Raw genomic sequence first — 22,091 nt, forward strand, 5'->3', positions numbered from 1 at the left:
TGGAGAACAGGCTAACAGATGTTTACAAAATACTATGAGGCAACTTGCAGATGAAGCTTCTGAAAAATAGACATCTCAACTAAGTTTTACCAAAGGTGATATTAATCATAAATTCTAGACCTTAAATGTATCTGTATCAGGGACACAAATTTGGAAGGACTGCTCAATACCTCAGACATAACAGGGAGAATGTAGAGGGGGGAGACCTCTACAAAGAATGCTAACCATATTCTTAACAAGGCATGCAGTCCTATGGGAAGCTGATTTTATTTGGATATTTTGTCTGGACAACCAACCCATTGGTCACCTTATTGGTAAAAATGAGAATAACAATTGCTTGAGGTTACTGTGAGGATGAAATAATATATGCAAACTGCCCAGCTTAGTGGTACCATCTTTGGAACACAGCAGAGCTCCGTATTACCTAGTCTGTGATCCTCATCTGGTTAAGAGAAAACCATCACCACATTCCTCACCAATACTTTCTAGCAAACTTCTAACCAATACTTATAAAAATTTTCCCAGGGCATTTAAACAAAAACCACAACTGAGACCGTTTCCCTCCAAATTACCGGGATATCCTTCTAAACTGGTCCGCACGTTTTCCACAGAAGGGTAGATCTAAAAAAAAGAAAAGGGAAAAACAATGAAACTTGGAGTATGCCATGCTAACAAAAGGAATGATGACCAGCTTTTAAGAATATGGAAATCTCAACTTAAAATACTTGGTTTAAAAAGCTAGAAAATGTGGTTTAAATTTTAAAAAGTTCCCATCTTAGAGAAATAAAAGGAACATCTGGTAATTAAACTACAGGAAGCATGTGTATGTTTTATGAAAAATTACACTTTCATTTGAAATGTTTTTCCTCTGAAAAGCCAAATTAATATTGAATTGAATGTAAAATTAATCATTAATTCACAGGTCTGTAAATAATAGAGTTTATAATTGTGCTGTCAGTATTATACTGATTTTTTTTTCCCCTTGCTTGACAACCTAAAAAAACCACAGGCCAGTATGTGGCTGAAATGAGCCCCCTGAACAAATCAGCAAGCTCTCAGCACTGGATGACATTAATGCCACGCAATTGCAATGACAAAGCTAACTATTGCTCTTTCCATCTTAAAATCACAGAATAAAGCATCTATTACAAGGAGGAGTGCTTCTCAACTCTTCTCCTGGACTAGAGAATGAAAATGAATTAACTCACCAAATGAAAAGGAGCAGCACTTTTCCCTGCAGTTTTCCTTTGCTCTCGCAGTGTCACCAAGCTCTCTTTAAACTCAGAGCACAACCATTTTGAGTCATCAGCCCCCAGCGAGCCAATGCTTGAAAACTGACCCACAATGGGCCAGTACTCAGCTTTGGGTATAGATGAAGCATGCTCTCTCAGGAGCTGTCAGAGAATAAAAACGAATGCTGCAGTCACTCAATGCTAACAACAGTAATGCCACGATACCTAAAAACATGGATTTCTGCCCTGGGAATGCCTAATTTACAAGGAAATGCTGAAAATATTAGCAACCAGTTTCACGCACACATACGTGTTTTTTTTTTTTCTTTAGGAAGTATTTTTTAAATACTAAAAAATATGTAAGTTTTTCAACGTGGTAAGTGGACAGAAGGTTTACTTTCCAAAATTCTTTGGTTTGTACTAAAAACAAAGAGATTAAAAAAAAATTTTTTTGAAGACCCATTTTAGTAGAAATGTCAAGATCAACCATCATCCTGTCATGAATTTCACATTTTGCCTGGAAATCATAATTATTTAATATACCTAAACAATACCTACAGGCTTAACTGATGCATATTTTGGCTCCCCTCACTTGACAGGTGCTTAATGCTCCCACTTTAACACTTGGACTCAGGGCTGGGGGTGTAGCTCAGTGGAAGCCTAGCATGTGAGGCCCTGGGGCAGGGTAGGGGTGGTGGCGGGCCCCACATAGCTGTGTTGGTCTAAATATGAAAGAGAACATATTTTTAGACAGATACCTACCACCTAAAGCACTGCAGATGATTGATCTGCACTTCTCACCTGGAAACTTATGCAGAGTTGTAGAAATAATTCAGAAGTATTTAGAAATTTTATCCACTCAAACATGTATTGCATACCTACCTAGAGGCTTGAGATCTGCTTCAGTGAAGCTCATATTCCACTGATGTTTTAACTTAATACGTATTATTTTGCTTCCACAGCTTAGGCATTAATATTTATACATACATTTACCAAAAAGCCCAAAGTTCTCAACTTAGTAGGAAACAGAACTCAACTGACAATGCAAGATGTAATTTCTGTTGTAGGGCTCAGTCTGGGGTCAGCTGCACATTCTGGACAAGGCCCTGTGCTCTGATGCACACTTCAGTGTACAAAGGCACCTGGTCATCTGTGGGGCCATGCTGCATGGACAACTGTGTGTCAAAAGTGGTTTGAAAACTCTGCAGATGCCATTCAACTTTCTATAATATGGTGATCACACACAATCTGTGCTTTTACCTCACTGTCTAAACTGGTAGTCCACAACAACTCATGCATATGGAGCACTTCCTATGTGCCTGATCCTCTTTTGCATTCGCTGTGTCATCACAAACATGCAGTCTTTGAGATCTTGCCAGCTTTCAGCTGAGGTCTCATTTCAAAAAGAGGGAATGCAAGGGAAAGTTTCACTAACCAAAGGGGATTCTTACATAACAAACAGGCCAAGCATTACAAACTCCCAAATCTGAAATGCTCCAAATTCAGAATTTTTTTAGAGCACAGATACGATGCCACAGTGGAAAATTCCACACTTAGTCTCATGTCTAAACACAGTCACAATAGAGGCACACTAATAATATTGTCTAAAGTTTTCTTCTGGCTATGTGTAAATGAAACATAAATGAATTTCTTAAACAAGTTCCTTGATCTATACTAAAAACAAATACTAAAAAAATGTAAAGATCCATTTTAGTAGAAATGTCAAGATAAACAACCAATCTGTCATATGAAATCAGAATTTTGTTGGAATCATAATTATTTAATATACCTAAACAATGCTTACAAGTTCAACTGTTGCATATTTTGCTCCCCTCATTTGAAAACAGCTTAGTGTTCCCACTTTAACACTTGGGCTCCAGGGCTAGAGCACAAATGAATTTTGTATATGAAACAAATGAATTCTGTTTAGACTTGAGCCTCATCCCTAAGGTATGTCATTATATGTATGCAAATATTCCACAATCTGAAAAAAGTCAGGAAGATAGAACACAAGTAGTGCTAAGCATTTCAACTAGGGATGATCAACCAATATATAATTTATGAATAAGAGGAAAGCTTTTAATAAAGCCACTTTAAGTAACTTACTAAGTCTGGTCAACTGTGCAAAGAAAGATGAAGAAAACTTTCATCTTCAACTTCTTTATTATCTTGTTAAAAATCTTCTTTGTTCATTTTCATACCAGCAACAAATGTCAATTTATAATCATAGTTTCCTTAACTGCACTGGGCTTGTTAACAAAATACATCATTAGCCTTTACTATTTCTTTTTTCACTTAAGTTGGTTTTTTTTTTTTTCCTGGCAGTCTTGGAGTTTGAACTCAGGACTTTGCACTTACTAAGCAGGCGCTCTACCACTTGAGCCACACCCCCAAGTCCTTTTCACTTCCATGTAGCTGGGATCACAGACTCGCATCACCACATCCAGCTTATTGGTTGAGATGGGATCTCACTAATTTTTTGCCTATGCTGGCCTCAAACCAAAATCTTCTCAATCTCTGCCTCCCAAGTAGCTATGATTACAAGCACACACCACCATGTACGTTAAAAATTCTTGATATGCTAAACAGAAAAAGGTAAAATACTTCTGTGAATGGGAATCCTATAATTATCTTTATTACAAGAAACGTAAAACTCTAAGAGAGAGTCCATATATTTAGGTCATGTAGAACAGTCTACTCTATACCTGTAAGAGGCGAAAAAGGTAACTCAAAGTAATTACTGAAAACTATAATTAGATAACCAATTTAGTGACTACTTACTGTTTTCCCAGAATTGTACTGGAAATACTGTGAAGCTGCCACTACAACATACAATGATAAATGAAAATGGAGAAAGAATATATATTAAGTTTTTATAAAAAGTTGAAACAAAATTTCTGTTACCTTTCTAAGTCTAAAATGTCCCCAATTATCTTTGTGATTCCCTTGAAAGCGTCCTGGGGTTGAACCAATAAGGTAAACACTAAAATGAAATAAAATGCAAGTTATAGAACACAGCGAGCTGCTTTGCTACTGAATAATCACAAAATACACATGAAAATTAATATAATCATGAAATGTTCTAGGGGCTGACTCATTTCTTGTCAGGTCTCCTTAACAGTAGTAATTCTCAAACTCATTTTCAAGCAAACTCACTAAGGATGGAACACCTACAAGGTGCAAGGCAGTGGGTGAAGTCACTGACTTTTAGAGTAGCCCAGTGGAGGCTTAGAAGATCCATCACCATTTTAATGACTGAGAGCCACAAAAGGCAGACAGTGACCAAATCTGCTCTCACCCTCCTCACATCAGGAAGCACAGCCACATACCACATTGCCCTCTTCCAAGGTCCCTGCATTCCACACTCATGTGGCTTGTAAGCTATGAATCCATTCCCGGCATCCCAGATTGATAAATGACACGTACTTTGTTTCAGAGAGATCGTGCTCTTGGATGGTATCTACCCACTCCTGGAGAGCAGGAGCATTATAAGCCTTCAGGTAACTGAGGAGATCAGCTTTGAAGTGTGTTCTTGATTCCCCAGCTTTGTGGGTTCCAGGGTCAATTCGTGGGTACAAGGGGCTCAGCCATACTCTAGAATGGAAATAAAAATAACCTTTAATAGTCAGGAGCACAGCTGATCATAATGATACCTCTGTAGTGATTATGCATTCACCCTGAGGAAGAGGTAAATTCTAACCACGTATATTCACAGGTAACTAGAGTAACCCTTAGGGAATATGAAACAAATATGACCACACCACTCCAATGGTTCACATCACTTTCAGAATTATTTCTGAATTCCTTACCATGAATTTAACATCATGTTTATACCAGTGCAGCTCTTTAGCCAAATGGAAAATTAGAATCAAAGCTATCTAAACTAAAAAAAAAAAGTATGTGCAAGTGTATTTCAATAAATAAACTCATCTTTATAATGACCAGCATATAGTGGTTTGAGATAGTTTCATAACCTATACTTTCAGGTTTCTGGAATGAATATGTACCAGACTTATATTTCTATAAACTACCACATGGTAGATTATAAAGAAGTATGGCTTCAACCCTCTTGTACCTGAGCAAAGGAGATCAACAGTCCTGCCTCAACAGGATGTTGCAAAGACCTTCAAGAGGCAGTGAGTGAACAGTGGCTGACTTACAGAGACTAACATTAGCTGCCACTACCTTTTCCCCTTTGTAGCTACTTCCCTGCAGTTCTACCCACTAAGCCAAAACAGAAAATGCCCAATTCCTCTTTCATCCAGCCACTCTCAAAGGAGGCTGGTGTGCTACTGGTGTGTCAGCAGCGCAGGAGCCACACAGAAAAAAGCTGACTCCTAGCTGCACATCATAAGGTAGCATTTCACTCACTCTCTTCCCACCTTGGGGAGACCTTCAGTACAAGGAGAACACAGTATGACAAGGGCTGGAGCCAGGCTCTAAATGAGATCTGTTTCTAGCTGGCTTTACCATTTTGGGCAGGCCTGGTAACCTTGGGGCCTTCGCCTCTATGTGCAAAATGACTGGCTAGACTACATAGATGAGTGAGGTCTCCTTACAAGAACACCTTGGGGCCCAGGAGTGAGAAGTTCACTCAGCCATGTCCTGGGGTAAGACCATGACAGAAACTAGGCTGCTGAGATATAAGGGTCTTTTTTTTTTTATTTTAATAAACATTATAGTGGACAAGTGATTTTAACATGAAGCATCAACAGGCAGATGAGCATTAGCTGAGAAGGACACTGGAGCACCTGCACAGCTGAAAGGACCAGAAGTAGTGCGGTTTCAGTACAATTGTACACAAAAGCTGCCTTTACAAGGTTAAAAATCACGACATGCAACTGTGAAGTGTCAGAAAGAGTAGAACACACACGAAGCGGCTGACAGAGGCAAGGTGGAAAGAGAGGTCATATCTTGTGACTATGAATTTTGAGCCATATGAAGCTACTTCCTAGTCAATATATTTTTAAAATTACAATTGTGAAATTTTTAATGAAGAAAAAAAAGCAATTTCCAAGTCCTGATCCCTAATCTCTTCCTCACACAAAGCAATCACTCAAGAAGCACTGTTGTCCGTAAGCTCAAGTTCACAACTTCAGAATTCTGGTGGGATTTGTGGAGCTGCCTGACACTGGGGGCCAACTTGATAATCTCCTTAGATCCATTAATCACTGCTTCTCTAACAACGATCTACCCCAAACCTCATTTCCTGTACCTGGCTTAGAAGCTCTCAGGGCAGCAGAGGCAGAGAGGTCTGTGTGTAAACTCAGTGGAGGAACAGCCCTGGGCTGAGGATTTTAGAGACAGAGTGGAGATCCCTGAACCCTAAACCAGTCAGAATGATGCTGTACTTTGAGAAGCACAGTTTAAGAGGAACACTTGAAAACTAGAGCATATTTACCCTGCATGACATGCAGGTCCAAGTAGGCCTGGAGGGTGACAGCTGGAAGGCTCCGTAGACCACTCCACCTAATGTGTCACTGGGGCTTGGGCAAGGTCAGTCTGAAGTCAGAAGCTCTGACTAAGTTCTAGCCCAGGCTAGGCAGTGCCCTGGGATGGAGTAAGCAGAGGAAGATAACAGCAGAGAACACTAAGACCATGAAACAGTGCTATATAAATGCCTGAGTTTCTCCAACAGAAAAAGCAGTTAACCAGCTCTTCTCTAGGGAAGGTGAAGATGTCCAAAATGGTTGAAATGAAAGAAAGGGAAATAAAAGCTATTCACAATGAAGAGCTTACCAGGGAGGAAAGAAATAGCTGAACTTGATTTGAGCAAATTCCTAAAACCATTTTTTAAAAGCAAACCTGTCTTTTTAAAAGGGATCAAAAACTAAATCTAGCATATGTGCACCGAGAGTAACGGGTGAATGACAAGCAAAGAGTGCAGAAAAACTTTGGAGCTCAGTTCTTCTCTTGGAGATTCACGGTATCAACACAGTGAAAGTGCTACAAAGATACCAGCTTGCAGGTTGTTTGGGGGTGGATACTATTAACATAACCCTGCTCCACTCCAAGTTTTTCTTTGCTATGTTTGGGAAGTGGCAAGCAAGAGTCCAGGAGGGTAGAAGGTTGAGTGGAATGGTTTCTACTCCTAAGACCTACTGGGAACAGGATGGCATAAGGCCTTTCATTGGCCCAGGCTGTTCATTTTATCTTGCTGAAGAATGTGTGTACATGATTTCTGTAAAAACTAGAGAAAAACCACTGTGCAAATATTTATGTATGTTTACATGTATAATAGCAGTAGTTGTAGATTATGCACCAAGTTGCTAACACTGGCTACCATAAGATAGTGCGATGGAGATGGGGGGGCGGGCTGGGAGTGTGACTTGGAGGTGCTACTCTGGCCTAGCATGTATAAGGCCCTGGGTTTAGTCCCTAGCACCACAAGACAAAACAACAACAAAAACCCCCTAACTTTTTCTGCATATGTCTCTTCTCTGTGCCATATATGCATTGCTTGCATAATTTAAAAAATTGAAAAAAAAGAGTAAGGTGAATGTTTTAGCTTTTGATCTTCCTCAGCACAGTGACTGCAATGAAGTACACAGATCTCTACAAACCCTTGAGTTTTCTGGTACCAGTCTTCACGGATGAGGTTGGAGGTGTGGATGACGACTCGGAGGCCTTCTTTATAGAGCAAAAGCATCATTTTCCTTCAAAACAAGAAAGAGAGCAAAAAGGGTTAAAAGAATTTTCAAAATATGTGGTACCTTTCTAATGCAAATACAATAGCTAGAAGAATTCTTAAACCCTTGTATCAGCCAAGCTTTGACCATTCTAATCCCCCCTTCCCCATATTACTATCATGATTCATGGAAGTCTGCTTAGATGACAGATAGAAAATGCTCAGAATATCTGGGGGTAAATGAACCTCTCCTCTTCCTATCTACATGCCCAGTCCTGCCACTCCATCCCACCTGTCTGACCTCTTCTGATTGTTATTGGTTCTCTGTTGCATATCCAACCTGGGTGCTTGCATGTGCTTGGCAAGTGCTCTACCATTGAGCTACATCCCCAGCCTGAGTTTGGCCCTTATTATTTATATGTTTGACATCAATGATGATGATGACAACATATGAACCTTCCTGATCAGGGTTTCCCAAAGTATGGGCACAACCTCTTGCTATGGAATGGCTAGCATGTTTGAAATAGAATAAATCAGATTATGCTTTAATAATCTGATTTATTTTTAAATATTTAAAAAATATTTAAATAAAGTTTTGCTTTACAAAGTCTTCATTGCCCCACCCAGGTATGCCTGTGTGTAGTACACAAAAATGTATTCTTATTTCTTATTGTGGGCTGCAATTTAACAACTTCTACAAGATGCTGCATCCCTATTAGACTGAGTTTTTGCATTCTAGAGATGCCACACTTGTGTGTACCTGGACTTGAGGTAAGTTGGCCCTTTTCTTCCCAGTTAACTCGATCAGACAACTTCTTTAGGCCTGTTATCATCAGGCACATTTTTCCTACTTTATTTCCAGTGAGCAGGAATACGTTGGATATGAGTAAGACAGAGGATACAAGTTAGAGCTTTCCACTTGAAATCTGCAACTTTGAGCTCCAGATACCCTTTACCACATGACTAAGTCAGCTATTAGCCCTGAGTTCAGCTTTTCACTTAGAACTTGAAGGGTCAACCCCTACCTTGGGATCATTGTAAATGAAATCAAGACACATTTCATTTTTTTTTTTTTTTTGGCAGTACTGGGGTTGGAACAGAGGGCCTTGTGCTTACTGGACAGGCTCTCCCACTTGAGCCATGCCTGCAGCCCTTTTTGCTTTAGTTATTTTTCAGTTAGGAACTCAAGTTTCTGCCCAGGCTGGCCTTGGTTCACAATCCTCTTCCCTACCTTCACCTTCTGAGATTACAGGCACGTATCCCTGCCCAGAGCCCACTAAATGTTAAACTCTCTCCTTTGGTGTCCTGCTTTATTTTGGTATCTGGTATCAAATGTTTTTTGTTTTTTTTTTTTAAATCTCCCAATTGTGTTCTAATTATTTCAGGAATTTAAGTCTCTCACAAAATAGTGCTGCTTCTCAAGGCCGTGACTCTGGCTTGACTTTATTTTATCATTTCTGCTGAAGCCCAAATGCTACGTACTACTTACTGATGTAACTTAGTTCTCATGGCAGAAACAATGAGCCACTGCTTCTCCCCAAATAAACAACCACACGCACACTATCTGGGCAGGATGAGGTTGCATAAAGAGATAAGGAAAAGGACACAGAAACAGAAGAGAATGAGATCTGCAGTTCTTGCCAAAATGAGAAATTAACCCAAGCTGACAAATAGCAGATTCATGCAAAGCTTAGAAGTGACAGCTGCTGAGCCATTCTCTTTCCAGCTATGAAACGCGCTCCCTGAAATCTGGGCAAATTGGCACACACAGTTGCCACATTAGCAGCTGATTATAATTAAGGATAAGCCAGTTAGGGATTCATGATATAAGCTTTACAAATATTTCCATTAATCAAGGCATCAATTATGAGGGAAATCATGCACTGATGTCAGTGAATCCTATCAAACAGAATTATGAATTAGTTTAAGGGGAGCCTTATTATCTTTTCAAAGACAACATGGTATGTGTTAATAAGGTTGCAGTTAAGAATAAAAAAGGGTGAGGAACAGGGTCTTCCCAAAGAGGGTGGACCTGCAATACTGTCTCTAAGCAGTGGGGTGGCAAAATGACCACTTCTCAAATGTGAAGCTACGTCCACAAAGGGCAAAGGAAATGAACAGTGCTGGGCACTGCTCTAGAGGCTCTTGCATGCGTCATCATGCTAAACTCTCAAGGCGATTCAGAGGCAAAGTTGTTCTCATTTTACAACTACAGAATCTGTGGCTGGGAAAGGGGACAGGGATTATGTAGGTCACCAATGAGCCCATGGAAGAACCAACTGGGCTCACACATGCCAGATGTCAGGCAGTCTTCTCACTGTGCACAGCTTTGACAGGCTGGCAGTGGAAGAGTGATGCTCGTGCTATTGGGGAAGGATGGGTGAGGCAGGGAGAGCGGTGGTCTTGGTGAGAAAGAGGACTGAACAGGGGATGGGAGGTAAGACAACAGAGGCATACTTGGCCACCCTGCAGTTTGTGACTGGCTTTGGTTGAGTGAGAGTCTGGTCATTCAGCTACTCTGGCTTTCTCCCCCACACTCCCACCAATCAATTTTCAGGGCCATTGGCTCTGAGGGAATCAAAGCGCTTTGCCATTCTAAAACACTGTGAGAAAGGTCCAGCATTGCCCAGCAGCCTACAGACACTGGACAGAGCAGGTCCAGTGTTCCCCGAGACTGAGCTTCAGGAGGATGGGGCTGAATCTTTGTTATGTCCACAGGCTCTGCAATTTGCACTTGCTCCAGAGACTGCTCTATGGTCACTGTTGCTACCTAGCCATACCCTGTCAGGTTGAGAAGGCACTTTACATCATTCCAAGCATCACCAGCTGGTGAGGCTGACTCACATGTTAGAACACGTGGTGTTCTAACTCACATGTATTTTATTTCTCTCACCCAGAGGTGAAAAGCTGCAAGGACAGAAACTGCATCCTCAAGAGCTGTGACTCAAGAACATAATAGGCATTTAATGAACAATCCCTAAAACAATAAGCAACCAAAAGTAATTTCCAGACAAGCGCTCTGTTTTCCTGGCCTATAAAATTAAAAGGACCAAAAGATTTTTTGACATAATTAAAGGACAACTCCCATGGTCAGTAAAGCATCACTGTGGCAGCTCCTGGGCAGACCTGCCTTGCTCGGTACCTCTAGACTGACAGTATAACTGATAAGCGACAGTGTAAGCTCTCCTACTACCTGCTGGCACAGGAGCTCAGTGGTCTATCCACTAGTCATGCTCATTATGTAGTGTGGACCTTGTGGCCAGCACAGAACCTGGCACTGGCAGTTAGCAAATCATGGTAGAGCCCAGATGGATGAGAGGGCTTGCTGATTGTGTTCTAGAATCAGTAATGTATTCACAATAGCATTTCAGCTAAGTGTGGGAGACAAGGACTTCCCATTTGGTGCTAAGTATTACTGCTAAGTAGCCCTGATGGATGGCATTTTGTGTTCTTTGCTAAAACTGGCATCCTATAAGCTTACAGATATAAAAAGAATATTTTATACATGAGTTAGGTGCTTGAGTTCACACTCAATTCACAAACCCTGTCCTTTGCTGGATGAAAGCTACCAACTAGGCATGGTTTGTAGATGCTGCAACATCTCTTTGGAGCACATGAAATCACACGACACATGGTTGACACCTAGCCTTCCATGGAAAGGTTCTACTGTTTTCACTCTAGTTCCTTTTCAGATATGACTGTCTGAAGTAGCCTGAAGCACACAAAGAGAAAGACTAATGCTGTCATTTCAAGTAATCGACAGCAGAAAAACAGTAGCCCCAGACAGCCTCAAGATGCTGCCTCAGGGGAGATTCCTTTCCACCTCAAGGGCAGAAAGCTCCCCATTTCCTCTCCTGGTCTAGAAGAAAGATAAAGCTTTGCCACATTCTTTTCAGAAATCTTTTCCAGAGACATGTCACTTATAAAAATATTAAAATAGGGACAAGCATGTCTTTTTTCTCAATTATTTTGCAAAAGGACTCAGTAAAACAGAGCAAGTTGATAATTAGGCACAATCTGTCAAATAGAAAAATAACAGAAGTTCCTCCTTCTCTGCATTTTACACCGCAATCAACTAAAAGAGTTGTCTTGAGTTGGGCAGGCCTCCCAAGTTACCAACTTTTAGTAAAATAGGTTTCTATCCATCACAGCATGGAGCTGACCAACAATATGCTATTTAATACAACTCATTCTTACCAAAATCACAACGCTTTAAAAGTTGAGGAATTCTTAGGCACATGACTTTCAAACATTCACTTATCTATAACTACACCCACGAGGTCCACACAATTACAATCTAGTACTTCCAAATCAGGCACAGAGTCCTGAGCAGAAGGTAGAAACCTCAGATTCATGTTTCTAAGCCAACAGCCAGAATCTCGGCAATATGTCTTACAGCTACTAGAAAACAATCCATGGAATCCACCACTGATAGTTTTTTTCTATCTCTGCAAAGCAATCACACATTAGTCCTTCTAAGAGCACTTTTCCCAACAGTATCCTTTGATCTATTAAAATCATATCTTCCCCCATTTCATAAAAGTTGCTTACGTGTGGTGTGTTCCAAATGCAATATCCAACTTTGCCTGGGATGAAAAAGAAATCAAGTCATTTTTTTTGAAGCCCCAGTTAATATCCCTATCTATAGGAAAATAAATTACAAAGGGACCAAGTCAAATTTTAAAAAACAAAACAAAACTGTTTTTACTGTCCTCTATTTGACAAGCACTTGAATAAAGATAGCTTTTGTTATAGCAACAATTGAGGCTTATTAAAAAACAACAACAAAATCACATGTTTTTGTTATCCAGCAGGATTCAATATATACTGAATTTTTAATTGCAGTAATTAGGAGTAAGAAACCTAATTTCTTTAGTTGTCAAAAAACTAATAAAATAAACGTGATTCTAAGCAAAGTTTTAAAATTAGATACTTGGCTTACTATAGAAGAAACTAATATATACAGACTATGTTTAAAAGAAACACTGACTGTGGTGGCAACATAAGAGACATATGATCTTAAAATAGAAATTTTCTTGTATTGAAAAGATAAGCAATTGCTGAAAATAAAAAAATGTTAAATCTAGTTTTTATAAACAAATGGAGGGTATACAGAGAAATAAACTATTCTATCTAACATCCTGTATGGCAAGACCTTGATTAAGCAGAATACACCATAGCTGTAGGTTAGGGAAGAGTTAAAAGAAACATGAAATAGGTGAGCGATTAGGAATGAAGTACTTGGCCTCAAATCCTAGCTTCACAATTTTGTGTGACTTTGGAAAACACTTGTGCTTCTATGCCTCCGCTTTCTCTTCTTTAAAAGGGCTATTGTTATGAGATTTAGAGTTGTCAGGAGTAGATGAGGAAATGTATATAAAATGCTGAGGAGAGGTCTGCAGACAGTGAGCACTGTATGAATGGTAGCAATCACTATGACAACCTCTCTTCTACCCCACCCACTACCACACTGCAGAAGGATGGAACTATTTGCTGGGGGGCAGTAATGGGCAACTGGAATACATAAGTGGATACACTGCAGACTCTGGGGGATGCTCTTAACTGGCAGCTCAGTTGACAATATACTCTTACATGCACTATTTGGGGGTGCTCCCAGGCCAGCATGCTTTTATTTGTACACTCTAGTCACAGAAAAGAGAGGTGGGAACAATACTGCATGTCTTTAAAATTACAAAACTAGAAGGAAGAATGTCACATTATAAACTGATACTGAGCTGAGAAAGAGCAATGGTCAAGAGAACTGGCTTTGGAGTTTAGTTTTGCTACAAGTTATATGCTTTGGGGCGTGAAAAAGGATGATACGTTGACAGATGTTTACTGGGTGCTTTGTAGAAATAATGCACCACATCCTTCAAACTCTGATGAATGGCCCGGCATTGGCAGTCCATGTTAAACATGAATTAGGCTTAAACAATTAGGTCTAAGAGACAAGACCAAAATGACAGTGATATGGACTGAACATTTGTGTCCCCCATTCAAATTCCCATCTTGAAGCCTCGATGTGACTGTATTTAGAGGGAGGGGCTTTATGGAGGTAATTAAAGTTAAATCAAGTTGTAAGAGGGACTGATTCAATACAGTGAATGCCCTTGTAAGAAGAGACACCAGAGTGCTGGTGAGGGCTTTCTCTCTCCCTCTGCCATGTAAGGACACTGTGAGAATGTTGCTATCTATAACCCAGGACAAGAGCCCTCACCAGGAACTAAAGCGAGCTGTACCTTCATCTGAAATTCTCTAGTTTCCAGAAGGGTGAGGAAAAGTACATGTTGTTTAAGCTGCCAGTCCAAATAAAGTCATCCAGGTATTTTGTTATAGTAGCAGACCCAGGCAGACTGACCTTTGACCACAATGCCTCAGTCTCTAGCCTCAGGCCCCACATTTGCGAAACAGGAGAGGTGTCAACATCCACTGATTCCTTGACTAACGTATCTCAGCTTCAGTGACCCAGTGTTACCAGAAAAATGCCAGAATTCATCTTACAGATGAATTTACAAGGTGTAAAGGTGTGTTAACAGGTCAGACTGAGGCCACAATCCTGCACTCTCACTAGAGTCAGAACTGTATCACTCTTCGCATGGCTTGGAAGAAGCGTTTCCTTATGCCCTCTAGTGGCCAGCCTGGAGCATGCTATCAGGTGCAGGGCTCTCCTAAATCTTCCTGCATAGGTGGTATTTGAAAACACTTTCTGTTTTCATTTACTTATTCACTGGCTTTCAGGATTCCTGTGACTGTTTTCTGCCCAGTTAGTCTGATGGGAGCTATCCTACTGACTTCAACTGCTTATGTTGCTTGAAAGAGAAGCAAAACAATAGGATTTTAGGCAAGTGCTCACCAAAGCCCTATCCATGTGCATAAGATGAGCCACAAACACACTGGATAGAAAGTGTGGCTTTTATTTTTGCTGGTGCTGGGGATCGAACCCAGGGTCTTCTGCATGATAGGCAAGTGCTCTACTACTGAGCTACACCCCAAGCCTGGAAGAAGGCATATTTTGACACCATAACTATACAAAGTGTAGTAAGTTAAATCAAGAAAAATGTAGAAAGGTAGGTTTAAAACTCATCAGCTGACCTCTCACATTGGTTAAATCATTTTTGAAAAAAAAATACAAACATATATAGTTGGAAGAAGAATGATAAAATGTGAATTGAAATTTTTGTATCTTGTGAGTGGGGGAAAAAAAAGACACCAGAAGGAAAATGGCAAAGAAAAGGCGTCTATACCCCAGGAACAGAAACCTTAAGAAGTCATTTTTGCTAAGCTGCTAACAGAAGAAAAAAGAACTACAAAAGGATCTCTCATTATGTTTACTCACAATGGACTGACAGTACTGCTCAAGAAGCAGGAAAAGATACCAGCTACTTCATAACCACCATTTCCACAGGAAGGAAATCATATATGCACAAAATTCTTCTCCTGAATCACTTCATCCTACTTTGCCTGCTGCTTGATCCAAATGACACAGGAAATAAGAAAGCTTTTTGGGCATGGAGTATAAACCAACAGGTCATAACAAAATCTAAGATTCACTGGCCACATTGTATGCTGGCTTCAAAGTATTAGGACAAACATATGAGAACATATAAGCTCCCCCACCTTTTTGCTTTGGTTCCAGCAAAGCAGGTAGGTGTACCTTTTATGAGACCATTCAGTGCTCCTTCATTGGGTTCGGATGACATGCAGCATACAACTCACTTAAGTTTTCTAATAGGCTTTTATCTATGGGTTTCTTCAATTAGACCTTACATACAGTTGATGTGATAAAGAATTGAGGATAATGGTTAAAGTGTCAATGGTGGCTAACAAAACTTAGATAAGGTGTCAGAAAATACAATTTTGTATCACTGAACTGCAGCCAGAGGACCTGGTCAGTACTGAAAGCCAGGTTTCAAGAGGTAGGCGGACAAACTAGGTACAACCTACTGGAGTACCAGCAGTTAGGGAAGGATCTGGATCCACACTGCACTGAGCATAATTAAAGGAAATGAATGCTTAAACCTAAAAGAACTGAGGGAAACAGGTCAGATGAAACATAGGAACCACTACATGTGCAAGAATGACACATTCAAGAATGTGTGGTTCCATTCTTGAAAGAAATTAGGACCAACGTGTGAAGGATACAAGGAGGAGACTTGGGTAAAGATAAAAAAAAATCTTCCCAAGCATGGATGGTTCCCACAAATGGATTGGGCTATCTCAGGAAATGTTTAAATCAAGGCTAGACAAATATCTGTTGGTGATGTTGGAGGGAGGACTTCTGCCCTAAGTAGGAAGATGGACTAGAGGTCTAAAATTCCTTCCAACTCTTAGACTTAGCATGATGACAAGTGCCAATGGGCAGCTTACCTGGCAGAGGGAAATATTTTCATAAGGCTTTGCCTGGGCATGTAAGTGAGCCTTGGCTTCTCGTTTATCCCCATGCACAAGCAGGATGGGTTTCTTCCTGCAAAGAAATCAGAGTGTCATGAAGCTGGACTCCTGCCTGATGAGTATGCTAGCTTCCTTACCATTTGACGTTTGCTGCTGACCTTTGTGGTGACTGGGACTAACACCCTAGGAATTAACACTGAGCAGAGATCGGTAGGTATTCATTTACCAGTTCCTTTTGTGATGGGGCCACATGGTCTAAGCCTGAATCACGGCAAGATTGTGAGTCAACAAAGCCTTTTAGTATTTGTCTTCTTTGCTTTGAAAGAGCGTATAGGTAGCTCTGTGTTGATATTCTTAAGATCAGATTGATTCAAGATAGAAAGTTGTTATTGTACAGTATGATGCTTGTTTCTTCCCCTTCTTTTAGACGAAGCAATGGATTCATTTCACACTGCACCTACATTTACCAAGTTCATAGTACACGCTAGGTATAGTGTGTAAGAACCAGCATAAAAATGTGAACAGGCCAGGCATGGTGGCACTTGCATGCATATCTGTAATTCCAGCACTTGGAAGGTGGGTCTAGGAGGATCACAAGCTCAAGGCCAGACTGGGCAACATAGCAAGACCCTGTCTCAAAAAGTGAACAGAACCATGTCCACAGCATGATACAGACTTGTTAATAGGTAGTTAGGTTTCAATTAACCAAATTACATCTCAAATTTTTAAATTCTAATGGCTATAAAAAAATCCTCTTCAGGAATAGATTTAAAAGACTTTTGAGGGAGCCTTCATCTTCCCCAATTAATTCAAAGCAAAATAATCCTAAGAAATCAATAATCTTTACAAGTTCCCCCAAAACAAGAATAATAGGGATTTTCTCCAACAAGAAAGATAAATTATAGCCACTTCCTTGCCTATCAGTTACACTGCAGACTGATTCTCTATCATACATGAAGGGACAACAGTCAATGGGAAAGAAACATAGGACGTGAACTTTCAGTACTAATGTCTACCTACTTTTTGCAGAGTTAGCTTTACTGTAACGTGACAGGCAAAATAAATGTATGAAGCATACATTCCTAATTTTTTCTGTATTTGGAAACAAGTCTTACCACTAGGAAAATGGAGAAAAGACTTAAGAAACATTAATGCATCTATCACCCAGAAAAACAGAAATGTTATCAGGCCCAAAGATCATCTTAAAAATAAAAGATTAAACATTATTGATATAAAGTGAAGTCCTCATTAATTTCTTCAAGTTTATTGGTTCTGTGAACTATTGAAGAAAGGAAGCACCTGAACAAAATAGTGAGGAAAAGCCTTTACAATCCGAATTCTGGATATGACTCATAATCTGGATATGATCTACACTTGCCATTTAGGCAATTTCTCATCCTTACAATGTCTTGAAGCCTCGTTCAAGATGCATTTGACAATGAGGTGGTGGAGGGAGAGGAAAGACTTGACTAGGGTGATCGAGAGTCCGGCCAATACTATATTAGCGTGGAATGGCTGCTGTAACAAAGTGCCACACACAGAATGGCTTAAACAACACAAATCTGTTCTCACAGTTCTGGGAACAGTATTTCTGACATCAGGGTGTTGGCAGGGCTGGCTTCTTCTGAAGTCATGAGGGAGAATCTCCCCTGGCTTCTAGTAGCCTTGTGTGTTCCTTGGCTTGTAGAAGGAATGCTCTCTATGTCTTCATAGTCTCTTGTCAATGTTTCTAAAGTTTCCCTTTAGTAAGGATACCAGTCATAGTCGATTAGTGGCTCCCAACGACCTCACTGTAACTTGACTGACCACATCGTAAAATCAATCCCCAAATGCAGTCACATTCAGAGGTGAAGTACTGAGCTTAGCTTGGTACGTCAAGGAGTCTTTTTTTGGAGTAAAACAATTCATACCATAAGAGTTACTAAAGAAATGACAGTCTACACTTTGCCAACACTATGGAGGGGTTAATATTTGACTTGAGAAAAGGGAAGAAGAACAGAAAGCGCCAGTGCAACACCAGGGGCTCAATGCCAGGAGGAGCTGGTGGTGGAGTCCATATAGCCTCCAGAGAACCAGCATCTCCTAGCAAAACCCTTATTTTATGCAGGGCTAGGTGGGCTCAGCTAGAGGACAAATCCAGCCTCTCTCAGAACTGGTTAGTATTACGTGGCTGAGTTCTGCTCAACAAAACAAAAGCAAGTATTGTGTGGAACCAGCCGGGACAGTGGGGCATGGCTGGAACATGAGTCCTTTCTTTCTTCTTCCTCCAGCTACCTGGAACACAGATGAGTGAGATGAATTCTGGCTGCCATCCAGGATAATGAAGGAACTCTGAAAACTGAAGTCACACACTGGGATAGTATAACAGAAAGACCGAGAAATCCTGTAGAAAAATCCTGGAGAAAACCATCCAGAACTCAATCCAGAACCAAATGTCTACCATATGGACTTCTTAGGTTGGAAAAATTAATTGCTGTTTTGTTTAAGCTATTTTTGGTATTCTGTTAACATGTAACTAAAATGAATGTTCCATGTTACAGATGAAATGTAAGCACTGAGTGTCAAAGATGCTTGGGAAACTTCAACCTTTATTGGGGTTTTTCATGTGTATGTGTCCTTCCACGTTACTTGTTGTTATGGGAGTCTGTCACATTGGGCTAGAAACATAGTTGGATGCTATATTTATTTGGTCTTCATTGCCTAACATGAGGCTGATGAATGGCCAATGGCAGAACAGGAAATCCATTACCTACACTGCTTGGCTACAGAAAGGCTATGACGCCCCTTCTCAACTCCAGAACTACAGGAAGAATCACTCCAGAAACACAACAGATCCTCAGAAAAGAACAGCATTGTCCTAAGTGAGGAGTGGCATGCTGGCCAAATGTTGGCATGTGTACAGGTCTAGACACCACGAGGGACAATCGTCTCCTTCATGTTAGCACTGGACACAAAGTCCTGCTATTTGAGCTGGAATTTGTCCGTATCTACTTCTGAACAGAGCACAAAGGAAAATGCTAAAATTTGTAGAAAAGAACGTATGTGATTAAATAGATTTGGATGATTTCAATGGTGTCAAAAAAGAGTGTATACAAAAAGAAAACCATATACAAATCTGATGTTTCAAAGCATTACAGTTTATGGTGTCCTGGTACTCAACAAACTCACCTGAACTCTGGTGGATACTGTCTTATGAGCCAGTCCACATCAAAGCAGTAGTTAAACTAGACAGAGGGAAAAGAGAATAACTAAGCCACAGGTAATTCAACTGGACAGTTCACAAGAAATTTTTCATTATTAAGTTAAAAGATACTCTAATAATGTGCTACATATATTATTCATAAACTAGTTAATTATGCTGCAATACCCATAAACTTAAAATTTATCTCAAAGGAATATGTGGCTAAAGGAACCCACATATAAATGGAGCCAAATGCACAAGAAAATAGATTCGAAGGAAATTATTTCCACATGGTTTGGCAGGTTTTGCACTTGTCAGTAGGGTTTAGATTATTTCTAATAGCCCTGAAAGTTAAATTTTAATAGCCCTGAGACTAATTTAAAGGGCTCATGAATATATCCCTTTTCCTCTATGTGATTATAAAAACATATTTACTAGAGATAAAGATCCCAGGACTTTTAGAAAAGGACATTTCCTTTTGGCCTAACTTATCAGCTAGCTTGGTTCACAGGCCTCTGGGAATGGACATTCACTTGGCTTATAATAATAATCACATCTTGACCACAGTTTCACACTGGTCTTACCTGTGTGGCTCCTTCTCATGCCTGGGCAGACTCAGGCACAGTAACTCAGTGTAGCTGAGAGATTACCTACAAATACACCTCACATTTCCCCTGGAGATCAGGACTCTCAGAGTCAAACCAAACCTGAAGGGGACACATGGCTTTGTTTGTTTCAGGAACAAGGCCCTTTTTTCTGACTATTCCTTGAGAATCGAGACTGTCACTGTGATTTATCAACACCAAGGGACTGGCCAGTGAGCCAGGAGTCAGTGAACATGCAGAAGCACCCATCAATTCTACTCACTCCTTTCTGGTAGGTGCAGACCATTTCACATTTTCTAAACCAAATCAAAGTTGACTTGGCCTTCACCATTCCACCCACCCCTCACTACCGGCTGTACCAGAGTCCCATGAGATTATCCATGTCCCAAAAAGAAGTCTGCTAGATCAGAACACCAAAATTGACTTCTTGGCCAGTTTTTGTGGCCTGATCAAGAATGAGATGCATTACTGACAGTGCCATACACCCTCTCTCAATGGTCATGGATCCACAACTAGGGCACTGGTGCCAGCCTTCTAAGGCAGGTGCTATCTCAGGGACCCTGAGCAGGCAGAGACAACCATCTCAGCATGTCCTAATTTCTTATAAAGTTGTTTAATTATTTGTCTCTTTTTACCCAAATAATAAACTCACCTGTGCCGAAGAAACAAGTGTCCCAAATAGAGGAGATAAAATATCTACAAAGACAAAACATATAAATATGATTGGCACTCAGATAAAAATCCTCTAGTTATAACAATTACAACTATGTTACTTAACAGTTACTGAAAATAAAGATTTTGCTCAGAGAACAGGAAACTGAAAAGCTTCTACAATGCTAGGTTGTAATGTTTTGTAAAATTCAAAAAATATCCTGTAGGCTATTTATATTTCTTATATGTATATTCTTTTACAAAATGTAATTCAAAACTAAAATCTAAAACTTCAGAATTGGAGACTGGCCAATTTTTGTAACTGCTAACACAGTTATGATGCCTAGTCTTTCCAGGACCTCTGAATCTTCATGACCTTCAATGCCCATTGAAGCCCCAATGGTTCTCCTCTGGAGTCTCAGAGCACTGTTCCTCAATTCTAAACTCACATCCACAGTGTTCTTAGTCACCTCCAGGGAGAGCCCAATTAGCACCACCATGAAAGGAAGCATGGTGCCATCATGCTTTGACTGGAAAAGTTGACCTGCCAGTACTTCTTAGGGGCCACACATTACTCTCAGCACTAGCCCTGTAGTAAGCCTTACTCCCCCTTGGCATTTTCTGAGGTAGGGTCTGCTATTCCTCTTATCTGGATGAAGAAGGACTCTTTAAGAGGCTACTCTAGACCTCACAGCTAAGAAAGGACAGAGCTCCACCTTGCTTGTACCTATAAACTGAGGAGAAAGAACAGCCATGCTCACTGATGTGACAGAGACACTGAGTTTCTCCTCTCTTCTAGACTTTGGCCCTCTCACCAGCATCTCTTTCGAAATTCTACCCATCTTTTGAGGACCATTTGAAGTCTCCCTTCCTCCCTGAGATTATCTAGACAACCAACTAACAGTTACAGTGTACGGTAGCATAGTCTATCAAGCCACATGGATTCGGATGCCTCAAAGCCTGGATTCAAGTTGCAGACCCACCATTTACTGCTCTGTGACCCTGGGCAGGTTATTTAACTTTTCTAAACTGCAGAATCCTCACCTGTCCAAGGAGGACTCTGGCTGGTATAAGGATTAAAATACATGGAAAAGCCTCTCTCCCATGATTTCTCTTTCTCAAATCTTGGTGTTCCTATCCAGTCTTTGTCATTTTACAGCCAAACTTCACAGTTCTCTAATTCCTGTATCTATCTCACTCAAACAAAATAAAAACACATCTATCTTATACTTCTTGAGTTCACAGCTAAGAGATTCTCAAAACAAAACCTGTAGAATTGAACTTAATACCATATGGAATTAAATTCACCAACATTTATATATCACACAGAAGTATAACACACTGTTATATATTTGTACATAAAAGCACTATTGACAGTAAACATAATCTATTCTTAAATATGA

The 22,091-nt window shown here is 40.2% G+C and overlaps 1 protein-coding gene and 1 non-coding gene across 10 annotated transcripts in view; both read right to left on the reverse strand.

Annotated features, from left to right (window-relative positions):
• The window catches only part of Tdp1 (tyrosyl-DNA phosphodiesterase 1), an 80,555-nt gene that overhangs the window by 49,732 nt on the left and 8,732 nt on the right, over nucleotides 1–22,091 (reverse strand). For all 9 annotated transcript variants that reach the window (XM_074067336.1, XM_074067335.1, XM_074067342.1 and 6 more), the window contains 9 exons: nucleotides 20,690–20,733; nucleotides 19,420–19,475; nucleotides 16,228–16,324; nucleotides 12,412–12,446; nucleotides 7,796–7,888; nucleotides 4,659–4,826; nucleotides 4,137–4,215; nucleotides 1,209–1,394; nucleotides 573–621 (listed from right to left, as the gene is read on the reverse strand). In XM_074067336.1, the coding sequence (XP_073923437.1) occupies nucleotides 573–621; nucleotides 1,209–1,394; nucleotides 4,137–4,215; nucleotides 4,659–4,826; nucleotides 7,796–7,888; nucleotides 12,412–12,446; nucleotides 16,228–16,324; nucleotides 19,420–19,475; nucleotides 20,690–20,733 (807 nt within the window). The remainder of the gene's footprint in view (nucleotides 1–572; nucleotides 622–1,208; nucleotides 1,395–4,136; nucleotides 4,216–4,658; nucleotides 4,827–7,795; nucleotides 7,889–12,411; nucleotides 12,447–16,227; nucleotides 16,325–19,419; nucleotides 19,476–20,689; nucleotides 20,734–22,091) is intronic.
• Nucleotides 14,781–14,855, reverse strand: Trnad-auc (transfer RNA aspartic acid (anticodon AUC)). Its single transcript has one exon. It is a non-coding gene; the product is annotated as a tRNA-Asp (tRNA).

This window comes from Castor canadensis, chromosome 3, assembly GCF_047511655.1.
Source record: "Castor canadensis chromosome 3, mCasCan1.hap1v2, whole genome shotgun sequence".
NCBI classification, from domain to species: Eukaryota; Metazoa; Chordata; class Mammalia; order Rodentia; family Castoridae; genus Castor; species Castor canadensis.